The 12094-nt window shown below is 55.7% G+C and overlaps 1 protein-coding gene across 3 annotated transcripts in view; it reads left to right on the forward strand.

The window, feature by feature from the left end:
* The first annotated feature begins 5672 nt into the window (after window positions 1-5672).
* GYG2 (glycogenin 2) overlaps window positions 5673-12094 on the forward strand; it is a 32451-nt gene continuing 26029 nt past the window's right edge. For 2 of the 3 annotated variants that reach the window (XM_053891879.1, XM_053891880.1), the window contains exons 1-2: window positions 6242-6347; window positions 7138-7293. In XM_053891879.1, the coding sequence (XP_053747854.1) occupies window positions 7287-7293 (7 nt within the window). In that variant the 5' untranslated portion in view covers window positions 6242-6347; window positions 7138-7286. Of the gene's footprint in view, window positions 5945-6241; window positions 6348-7137; window positions 7294-12094 lie in introns of those variants that run through there. The other variant, XM_019431171.2, reaches the window with a different exon arrangement.

Consider the following 12094-nt stretch of genomic DNA (forward strand, 5'->3'; position numbering starts at 1 on the left):
AGGGGCTGCTCTTGCTGTCTGGTGGGGGCAGAGCCAGGGCTCCCGTTTGGTGGATGGCTTGGGGGCGGGGTGAAGCCCACCCAGCCCCTGGCCCCGTTTCTGGTCCTCTGAGAGCTGGCTGACACAGCAGAATTCCAGCTTCCCTTTGGGAGCGCTTATGTGCGACTCAGCACAGGGAAAGGTTGGCGCAGGGAGGACAAGAAGCCATCTGCGCGCTCCAGCCGGACCTCCCTGCCCCTCAGGCTCCCAGGGAGAGGGCCCCCCCGGGCCCCCCCTCCCCCGCCCTTAGCTCCTGCCTCTGGGTTGGGAGGCCGGTGGGCGGGTGCCCCTGGCCTGTGCGGGTGGAGGGCAGGACGCAGGGTGGACCCTGCTGTGCGCAGGACGCCCCACCCCAGCGCACGCTGGGCACGTGGAGAAGCCACAGAGGCCCCTGGTAAGTGGCCCGGAGGTCCGTGACGTGCGTGTGAATGGAAAGCTAGAGGCTTGTGCTCCGCTTGGACGGGGATGTGCCTGGGCCGCAGGGGGGGACACTCAGGATAGGCGCCAGGTCAGACTCCACTGCGCACGCAGACCCCCACGGTGCCCACTGAGCCTTCGTTCCGCGCGCACACACCCCTGGGACTAACGCCCACATGATGTGGCGTGACGCGGGGGCGGGGACGCCCCGGTTTCAGGGCCTGGCAGCCGGCTCTGCTTGGTGCGGCCCCAAGCTGGCGTCCACCCAGAAGGCTCTCTTGCCGCAGGACGGACATTCTCAGCCAGGCGTGATTTCGTTCCCGGAGGCCTCGGGGCAAAGTCTGGAGACATTTTCAGTTCTTACAACTGGGTGAGGGGGCTCCTGGCAGATGGTGGGTGGAGACCAGGGAGGGACGCTGGGCAACACGGTGCCCAGGACGCCCCGTGTCAAAGAGACATCCAGCCCCAGACGTCAGCAGTGCTGATGGCAAGAAACCCTGCCTCGGGACAAGAGACTCCATTCGTCTACCCATCTAAATATCCAACCATCCATCATATCTACCTATGTATCTATCCATCCATCATATGTATGTATGCCTGTATGTATGTATCTATCCATTATTTATCGATCAATGCATCGATCCGTCCACCCATCCATCCATCTGTCATCTATCCAACTATATCTATCCATCCAACGTATGTATGTCTGTATGTCTGTATGTCTGTATGTATCTATCTATTATCTATCGATCAATCCATTCATCCATGCATCCATCCATCCATCATATATATTATCTATCTATCTATGTATCCATCCATCCATCCATGCATCCATCCATCCATCTGTCCAATCATCCATGTATCATATCAATGAATGAATGAATCAATCAATCTTATCCATACATCCATCCATCCATTTATCCATCCATCTCTTCTATGTATCTATGTATGTATCTATCTATCCATCCATCCATCATATGTATGTATGTACCTATCTATTATCTATTGATCAATCCATTTCATCCATGCATCATCCGTCATCTATCTACACAACTGTTATCTATCTATCTATCTATCTATCTATCTATCTATCTATCCATCCATATGTATGTATGTATCCATCTATCTGTTATCTATCAATCAATCCATTCATCCATGCATGCATCCATCCATCCACCCACCCACCCACCCACTCATCCATCCATCCATCCATCTGTCCATCCATCTATCCATCCATCTATCCATCCATCCATCCATCATATGTATGTATGTACCTATCTATTATCTATTGATCAATCCATTCATCCATGCATCATCCGTCATCTATCTATACAACTGTTATCTATCTATCTATCTATCTATCCATCCATATGTATGTATGTATCCATCTATCTGTTATCTATCAATCAATCCATTTATCCATGCATCCATCCATCCACCCACCCACCCACTCATCCATCCATCCATCCATCCATCTATCCATCCATCTATCCATCCATCCATCCATCCATCCATCATATGTATGTATGTACCTATCTATTATCTATTGATCAATCCATTCATCCATGCATCATCCATCATCTATCTATACAACTGTTATCTATCTATCTATCTATCTATCTATCTATCTATCCATCCATCATATGTATCTATGTATCCATCTATTATCTATCAATCAATCCATTCATCCATGCATCCATGCATCCATCCACCCACCCACCCACTCATCCATCCATCGATCCGTCCGTCCATCCATCCATCCAATCAATGAATGAATGAATCAATCAATCTTATTCATCCATCTGTCAATCCATTTATCCATTCATCTCTTCTATGTATGTATCTATCCATCTATCCATCATATATATATATGTATATACCTATCTATTATCTATCTATCCATCCATCCATCCATCCATCCATCCATCATATCTATTATCTATCTATCCATCCATGCATCCCTCCCTCCCCTCCTCCCTCCCTATGGCTAACTACCTAGTGCTGATTCTGCCCCTCAGGGGACTGTTGGCCATGTGTGCAGCTGCTTGTGGTGGTCACAACTGAGGGAGGGGAGGGAAGTGCCACTGGCACTTATGGGTGGAGACCAGAGAAGCTTCTGCACACCCTACAGTGCCCAAGATGCCGCACATCAGAGCATGCCCTGCCCCACACGTCACCGGTGCCGGGGGGAAACCCTGCTGGTAGACAGCTTCCAACCCACAGAAAGGGGACAATTTGGGAACCTCACTGCCCCATGTAGTAAAGGAGGCGGGACCCGTCTGGGACATTTGCAAATGGATCTCTTACTGTTGGAGTCCCGTCCCAAGACCCCATGCCTCATAGGAGGGCCTTTGCACACAGCACTCCACACTTTGCTCACTGACAGGCCAGAATGAGGCCCAACAGAATGACCCCGTGGCTCACATGTGTGGGGACACTCGGGAAATAATGGAGCCAGAAGCAAGACCACCACAGAGGCCAGGGAGCCTCCCCCCTGCCCCTGGAAGCGAGGGGGGTGTGGAGGGCCGAGCAGGACTCACACGGGAACTCTTCCCCATGCTGTCCACCTTCCTGAGAACGTTTCTCCTCTTCCCACTGCTAGTCTGGAGGCTGCGGAGATTTCAGAGAACCTTCTAGAGGCTCAGTGAGCCCTGCAGATACCTTTCCAGACCCCAGAAGTGGTCAAGCAGGGGCACACAGCCCGTGGTGGGGGCAGGGAGCTCCATAAGCCCCTCTCCAGTGGCGTCAGACCCACGATACCGTCGTGGCTCACCAGGTGTGCGTTCTGGAGACCGTGAGCATGATGAGGCGTGGCGCTGCCCCCGAGTGTTCCAGATGGCGTTGCCCACTTCCCTCACCGGCTTGCAAGGTCTTAACAGCTCTGGGCCCCTCTGGGCCCTGGGGTGAATAACCCCACCAGCACCTGTGCCCTGAGGCGGATGGTTACCCATCAAGCTGCTGCCTCTGTGGACACGGGCTGCTGGAACCTGGGTCCCTTCCCTTCTCCGTCTCTGCCATTGTTACGCCCAAGGTCCTTCTTTTCCAAGCCCCCTGAGGCCTGCGGCTTTTAAGGATGCAAAGCCCCTGTTCCCCATGCAGTCACTAGTGGGCCACTTATCACAATGGGGAATCATGAAATCCACCAAAGTCCTGTTGTGGGGAGGTGACCTCCTCTGTGACTCTTCTGTCCTCCTCCCCTACCCCAGGTGACTTCGCAAAGCGGGAAGCCCGGTTCTGTCCCTGAACAACAGGCATGTCAACTCCCCCTGCAGATATATGCCCCCTGGACCCCAGAGCCAGAAGGACAATGACAGCTCATTGGATCCAGGAAGGCCACAGAGAATGAAGAGTTCCAGAAGGAACTGCCTGCTCTCTCTGACCACTGGTCCTTAACGCTCTCCCATGGCCCCAGTCACGAGCTGTCTGGTCTCAGGAGTTCTTGGCCCATCTGGCTGCCATTTCCCTCCCTCTGCGACTCTCCATGGCTCACGTGTCTCCTGTCCTAACGCTAACTCCTACCCTGCATTTGTCTGCTGACCCTTCAAGTTGTGCGTCCAAGACGTTCGTCTCTTCAGGGCAGCATTTCTGGGTACCCATGTTCCCCTTTCCCCATCCACCCAGTGATGGTGCGGGAACTCACGCCTTCATGGATACGGGCACCCCTCCCCCAGTGACGGTGCAGGAACTCACGCCTTCATGGATACGGGCACCCCTCCCCCAGCGATGGTGCAGGAGCTCACTCATGCATGGATACGGGCACCCCTCCCCCAGTGACGGTGCAGGAACTCACTCATGCGTGGATACGGGCACCCCTCCCCCAGTGACGGTGCAGGAACTCACGCCTTCATGGATACGGGCACCCCTCCCCCAGCGACGGTGCAGGAGCTCACTCATGCATGGATACGGGCACCCCTCCCCCAGTGACGGTGCAGGAACTCACTCATGCGTGGATACGGGCACCCCTCCCCCAGTGACGGTGCAGGAACTCACGCCTTCATGGATACGGGCACCCCTCCCCCAGCGATGGTGCAGGAACTCACTCATGCATGGATACGGGCACCCCTCCCCCAGTGACAGTGCAGGAACTCACTCATGCGTGGATACGGGCACCCCTCCTCCATCGATAGTGCAAGAACTCACGCCTTCACGGATACGGGCACCCCTCCCCCAGCGATGGTGCAGGAGCTCACTCATGCGTGGATACGGGCACCCCTCCCCCAGTGACGGTGCAGGAACTCACTCATGCGTGGATACGGGCACCCCGCCCCCATCGACGGTGCAGGAACTCACTCATGCGTGGATACGGGCACCCCTCCCCCAGCGACGGTGCAGGAACTCACTCATGCGTGGATACGGGCACCCCGCCCCCAGCGACGGTGCAGGAACTCACTCATGCGTGGATACGGGCACCCCGCCCCCAGCGACGGTGCAGGAACTCACTCATGCGTGGATACGGGCACCCCGCCCCCAGCGACGGTGCAGGAACTCACTCATGCGTGGATACGGGCACCCCGCCCCCAGCGACGGTGCAGGAACTCACTCATGCGTGGATACGGGCACCCCTCCCCCAGCGACGGTGCAGGAACTCACTCATGCGTGGATACGGGCACCCCGCCCCCAGCGACGGTGCAGGAACTCACTCATGCGTGGATACGGGCACCCCGCCCCCAGCGACGGTGCAGGAACTCACTCATGCGTGGATACGGGCACCCCTCCCCCAGCGACGGTGCAGGAACTCACTCATGCGTGGATACGGGCACCCCGCCCCCAGCGACGGTGCAGGAACTCACTCATGCGTGGATACCGGCACCCCGCCCCCAGCGACGGTGCAGGACCTCACTCATGCGTGGATACGGGCACCCCTCCCCCAGCTATAGTGCAGGAGCTCACTCATGCGTGGATACGGGCACCCCTCCCCCATCGATGGTGCAGGAACTCACTCATGCGTGGATACGGGCACCCCTCCCCCAGCTATAGTGCAGGAGCTCACTCATGCGTGGATACGGGCACCCCTCCCCCAGCGACGGTGCAGGAACTCACTCATGCGTGGATATGGGTAGCCTTTTCCCCAGCGACGGCGCAGGAGCTCACTCATGCATGCACTGCACGCACTCCTATACTCATTCATGGATTCCCTCCTCCTTTGACTGAAGCGTGCGTTCAGTTATTCCCTTCGTTCACTCACTCACCGGCGGATAGGCTCGCTCACTGTTGCATCCATGCCTGAGGCCGGTCACTTACATATCCAAGTCTTAGACCCACCCTCTGGCGCTTTGCGGGGTCACAGGCACACCCCTGCGTGCGCAGGTGCGCCCACTCGCGCGCACACTCACAGGTGCCCTGGCCCAGGCGCGCACGGATTCAAGCGCTGAGGCGCCAAGACTTCATTAATCTTGTGGTCCTCTCCCGCCTTCCTGCGCGCGCCCGCTTCGCTCTTCCCTGCGCTCGCCCCGAATTCGGTTAAGATCCAGCGTCGCGGTCCCTGCGGGTAGGTCTCCAGCGTGGCCTCCGCAGGGCAGCTCGCTGGCCTTGAGCCCAGGCCGGCCAGGCCACTGCAAACATTTACTTTGGGGCGGGCTGGTTGAAGGTTAAATGTGCAAACCTCCAAACCTGGGGCTCCAGGATTTGGCAAGGAGGGGGCTTGGGGGTGGGGTGGGGTGGGGTGGGGGCAGGGGCGGGACGGAGGGCTGTCGCGGCTCAGTCTGGCGCTGGCCCGGGGCGGGGGGGGCGGGGTCTGCGGCGGAGGTGGGGACCTGTGCCCCTGCGGCCGAGCGGGGGTGGGGCCTGGCTTCCGGCTAGCGGCCAATCGCGGGGCGCGGGCCGCGGGGCCTCTCAGCGCCTGCCCGGCCAGAGGCTGCCGGAGCGCAGGAGGTGTGGGGGGCGCCCGGAAGGTATGGGGGGGCGGGACTGAGGGGGCTGGGCGGGATCTGGGGAGGGGGCGCTGGGCTGCCGGAGTGCGCAGGAGGTGTGGGGGGCGCGCGGCTGCGGGGGCTGGGCAGGGATCTGGGCAGGGGGCGCCGGGCTGCCGGAGTGCGCAGGAGGTGTGGGGGGCGCGGGGTTGCTGGGTCCTGGGCAGGAGTCCGGGGAGGGTGTCTCCGGGTTGCTGGTGCGCTCGGGACGTGCGGGGGCGTGGAGGCCGCTGGGGCGTGGCGGGGACCGGGCGGGGGACGCTGCGGGGGAGCCGAGGGACGAGGGGCGGGGTGGCGCACGCTGTGGGGGACCCGCAGGGAAGGAGGCGACAGGGGCGCGGGGCCAGGGTGGGGCCGAGGCCTCCGGGCGCTAGTAGGAGGGGCGGGGCGCGGCGGGGCCGCAGGTGACTCGGGAGCTTCGAGGGGTCTAGGGGCCCCCGGAGGGAGCGGGGGGCACGGTGGAGGCTGGAGGGCGGAGGCTGGAGGGAGTGCCGGGCACGGCGGGGACGCTTCTGCCACCCGGGCGGACGGGCTAGGGCCAGAGCGAGCCTGAGGGTGCCCCGGGGCGCAGAGGGGTCGCAGGTGACTCCGGGTCGGGGAAACAGGGTCGAAGGGAGTTTGGCTGGGGGACAGAGGCTGCCCACGAGCACGGACGAGGACGTGCAGGGCACGGGGGTCGTGGAGGGGGCTCGGGTTCAGCAGGGCCCAGGGTCGGGGCGCGCCGGGCTGGGGCTGCAGCTGTGGGTATCTGGAGTGCAGCTGTCGCCTGCAGGCCTGGAGCTCCGCGCGGGTCCCCTGGAGACGACGACGACACCGCCGCCGCCTCTGCTAGGCCCTGCTCCAGCCGGCGGAGTCCACCCGCGCGCCCAGGAGAGCCCAGACGGTCAGCCCCACTGTGCGCCAGGCGACGAGCGCGGAACCATGCCGGGTGAGTCGGAGAAGGCTTTGCGTTTAGCCTCTCTGTTCCTTCTGGCACCTGTGAGATCCATCTGATCTGGAGAGACCCCCGCTGTGCCCCCACAGTCTCCCCAAACCCCTCGCCTCCCCAGTGCTGGGGCTGCCAGATGGGCGGAGTTGGGGTGAGTCTCACCAGCGGGGAGGGGCCATTTATAGCATGGGCAGGGGCCTTGGAGACTCCCGAATTTCCCTCCTGTCAGTCGTTGCCCGGGGAGTTCCAGTGGGCTAGTTTCTTGGCCACAGGATTGCACTGTGTGGGGTTCTCAGCAACCGGGCGACAGATAGCAGGTTCCGGATCATCTCTTCGCACGGCAGCAAGCTTAGGGTGGGTGCACACCTGGGACTTAAGGCTGGGCCTGACCCGGAAGGCTCAGATCCAGCCCTTTGCACGTGGCCTTGGGTTTTGTGGATGTCAAATGTGGACACTTCAGGGAGCCACACAATTAGGTGATTAGCGTGTGACGTTCGCCCCCGAGAAAGATGCCTGTCCTCCTGCTGGCACAAAGCCACCTTCCGTCTTGCACCAGACCAGACGTGACCATGCACGAGCCCATTAGAGAAAGAAAAAAAAAACCACGTTACTTTTTATTCAGAGGTTGGTAAATCTGTGTTTTCCTCTTCTCTGGCCTTAGAAAGGAGACTTGTTGAGCGGGGACGCAGGACCATGGTTCCCTGTGGTTCCCGCTGTTAAGAGTCTGTTCCCAGGAGGAGGAAAACAGGTCCTGTGTTGCAGGGAGAGGCCTGCGTTCCTGCACAGGGGAAACCACCTTCCCGAAGCCTCTGGGGCCTGTGGATAATGGCAGCATTCAGCGAGAGGCGTTGGGACACATCCCGGTCAGCCCTGCAGTGTGCTCCAAGACCCCAACTGTGGATTCCACATTTTCCTTGGGTGGGGGCGGGGGGAACAGAAACCAGCTTTGAGTAAAAGCGGACGGGGCGGAGGAGGGAGCCAGCCGGCTGTGTTATTTCGGAGGGGGGCGGATGGAAGACAGGTCAAGTGGAGGACAGGCCAGGAAGAGACACGGGTAAAAATAAACGGGTTTCTTCCAGACCCATTGGGAAACTCTCAGCTGCCACGTTCGTCCGGCTGAACTCGCTTTTGCAGGAATATCTGTTTTGTTTGTTTTTCTTAAACCCGCATTGGCTGATGCCTTATGGAAACTTGGTCGGTGCTTAAAAGCAGGACTGCGTGGGTGGGTGAATTCTCATCCTTGTCAAGGTGGAGACCCATTGGTCTGCGTTGCTTCCTCTGATGGGGGTCCTCCCCGTGAGTGATTTTGCGCACTCCCGTTAGCGGGATCACGAAGCCGTCCGTCCTGAGCAGAATCAGGCCCGGGTCCTTGTGTCCAACCCGCTCAGTGGTCCCAGCCCCGGCTGTGACTTCTGTAGGAAATCAGCGAACGAACTGCCTGTCCGCAGAGCGTCATTTGGGGTTCCCGGAGACCCCGTGCCTCACGAGGAAGCCGCTGATGTGTCCAATCCCGGTCGTTCTGAAACGTGAGATGGTTGGAAATCTAATTAATTGTTCTGGGCCTGACGGTTGCCTTAGGTACAGGGCAGCCGGGCTCCTGATCATCGAAAAGATCAATGAGTAGGAGTAACCTAGTTGGGTCTTTGTGAGGTCATGCTGTTACTTCCGCTCGGCCAGAATTTGATGTTCTTTTTTGGGTGCTATCCGAGCAAGCTTCGTTGGGGATTTTCTTTTTCTGTGAGGAAGGGTCACTGGGTGATTTCTCTGCTGCGTTTCCCCCGGGCTGGGTGTGCCATTACCGGACTCCTGTGACAAATACTCTCGATGACGTGTCTCAGATAACATACGTGTCTTTTCTCCTGGTCCTGGAGGCTGGGAGTCAGATCCGGGCGGGGCTGAGACTGGTTCTTCCTGTGGCCTCTCTTTTTCGTGTGTAGACCATCTTGTCCCCGTGTCCTCATATGGTCGTCCCTCTGTGCCATTCTGTATCCTAAACTCCTCTTATAAGGATCTCAGTCTTGTGGGATCACGCCCACCCTACTGAGCTCATTTTACCTTACTCTCCTCTTCAAAGACCCCATCTCCAGATATATCCATATTCTGAGGTCCCGGGGGGAAGATTTTGTGTGAATTTGACGGTGTGACGTAATTCAGCTCATAACACCCATCGATTACATCAGGTACATTTATGTCCCTACAAAACGCTGTAAAACCAGTGTGTGCCGTTACCAGTTTTTGGACTCTTTCGTGTTCTGTTCCACCTAGGACCTTATCTCGGGCCAGTTGAGCAACACTTGCCTCTTGTCTGCATGGCCATCCTGTCACAGGGTCATCCGTTCTGGTCCGGGGCTCTCTCTTGTCACCGTGAGGTCTCTGGGGGACCCCAGTCTTTGTTCCCATGTCTCAGACGTCACAGGGGTGTCTCCTCGGCCTTCCAGCACCTCGTGGCAAAACTACCCTCCTTGCTTTTCCCACGACATTGTTTTTTGTTGTCCATATTTCTGTGAGTGCTATCCCTGTCCCTGCAGACTGAACAGCATTCAAAGCCAGTTGTGTAAAAAACAAAACAAAACCAAAACAAACTAGATTCATAGAAAAAGAGATAACTAGATGATGGATGGATGGATGGATGGATGGGCGGATAGATAACAGACAAACAGATATGATGGATGGATGAATAGATAGATAGGTGATTGTAATAAATGGTTGACAGATGACAGGTGGTGCATAATATGTGGTAAGTAAATGATAGATGATGGATATATAGATAGATGGTAGCTGATTGATATGTTGGCGATATAGATAGATGATAGATAAATAGATAACAGATAGAACGGATTGATGGATAGATAGATATAGATGGATAGATAGATATGATGGATCGATGGATGGATAGATGGATGGATTTATTGATGGATGGATGGATGAATGGATGGATGGATAAATAGATGGATAGATAGATATGATGGATAGATAGATATGATGGATAGATGATAGATAGATAGATAGATAGATAGATAGATAGATAGATAGATATGATGGATGGATGGACAAATAGGCAGACACAGAAATAGATAGATGGTTAGAGGGATGGATGGGTGGATAGATATAGATAGATAGTAGATAGATGGATAGAGAGATAGATAGATGATAGTTAGATGGATAGATACATAGATATATATGATGGATGGATTAGATAGATAGATACATGATAGTTGGATGGATAGATACATAGGTATGATGGATGGATAGATAGATAGATAGATATGATGGATGGATGGACAGATAGATAGACACAGAAATAAATGGATAGTTAGAGGGATGGATGGGTGGATAAATATAGATAGATGATAGATAGATAGATAGATAGATAGATAGATAGATAGATAGATAGATATGATGGATGGGTGGATAGATGGATGGATTTATTGATGGATGGATGGATAGATAGATAGATAGATAGATAGATAGATAGATAGATATGATGGATGGATGGACAGATAGATAGATAGACAGACAGACACAGAAATAGATGGATGGTTAGAGGGATGGATGGGTGGATAGATATAGATAGATGATAGATAGATAGATAGATAAGATAGATAGATAGATAGATAGATAGATAGATAGATATGATGGATGGGTGGATAGATGGATGGATTTATGGATGGATGGATGGATAGATAGATAGACAGATAGATAGATAATGATGGATGGACAGATAGATAACAGGTAGGTAGATGGGTATTTCGTGCCTAGAAAGTTGAGTTCTCAAATGTGGGGTAAGACTCAAGCCACAGAGGAGACCATTCGCCCACTCCTCTTAACGCAGCAGCAGCAGCCACGTGCAGACGGGATCCTGTTGTGACAAATGCACCTTGGAATGTAGCCCTATGGCATGTAAAGGTCAGGGAGGCGCCCCAAGAAACAGGCCTCGCTCAGAAGCTTGCCTTTGTCACATTATATTTACTGTGAATGTGAGTCCTTCACGCCCTCCTTTGGGAGCCGCCAGCCCTGCTGGGAGGGGAGGGGAGGGGAGGGCTCCGCTCGGCTCTCTGGCCTTTGAGAACCGAGGTCTGTGTGTTCGGGCCCCACGCTGCGTGCTGCGAATTTTAATTTCTGCAGACAGCACGGAGCCTGCCCAGGATTTCTTTACGCTGTTGTGTCTCTCCTGGCAACGCGCTCTGGGCGGACCAGGAACTAAGTCTGGAAGTCCCAGGAGACACGAACACCGGGAGAGACTATGCACTTGGATTGCAAATGGCCCTCAACGGGATCTGCTGTTACCGTTTCCTCCTGTCCTGTCCACGCGGTGGGAAACCGGGCGTAGCTTTTTTGTGGCGAGTCTCACGGGCATCTAGAATGTAGCTCAGATCATCGGACGGTGGCTGACTCGTTTCCATGTGCTTGGGCTCAGGATCAGATATTTGGAGCATCAGTACCTTGTGATCATATTCTGCTGGGCTGTGTTTCACGGGTGGGGTCTCCTTACACTCCATGGGTGTCTGTGTGATTTTTTTTTTAGTTTTTTTTTTAATATTTACTTATTTTTCAGAAACAGAGAGTGTGTGTGAGCAGGAGAGGGGCAGAGAGAGAGAGAGAGAGAGAGAGAAACACAGAATGGGAAGCAGGTTCCAGGCTCTGAGCTGTCAGCACAGAGCCCCACGCGGGGCTCGAACTCACGAACCGTGAGATCGTGACCTGAGCTAAAGTCGGACGCTCAACCGACTGAGCCCCCCAGACGCCCCTGTGTGTGTTTTGCAATGAAAAGGGACGTCGGGGAGCCCGACTGGGAAGCGTG

This window comes from Panthera pardus, unplaced genomic scaffold (genome assembly GCF_024362965.1).
Source record: "Panthera pardus isolate Hobbes unplaced genomic scaffold, ASM2436296v1 HiC_scaffold_27, whole genome shotgun sequence".
Taxonomy (NCBI): Eukaryota; Metazoa; Chordata; class Mammalia; order Carnivora; family Felidae; genus Panthera; species Panthera pardus.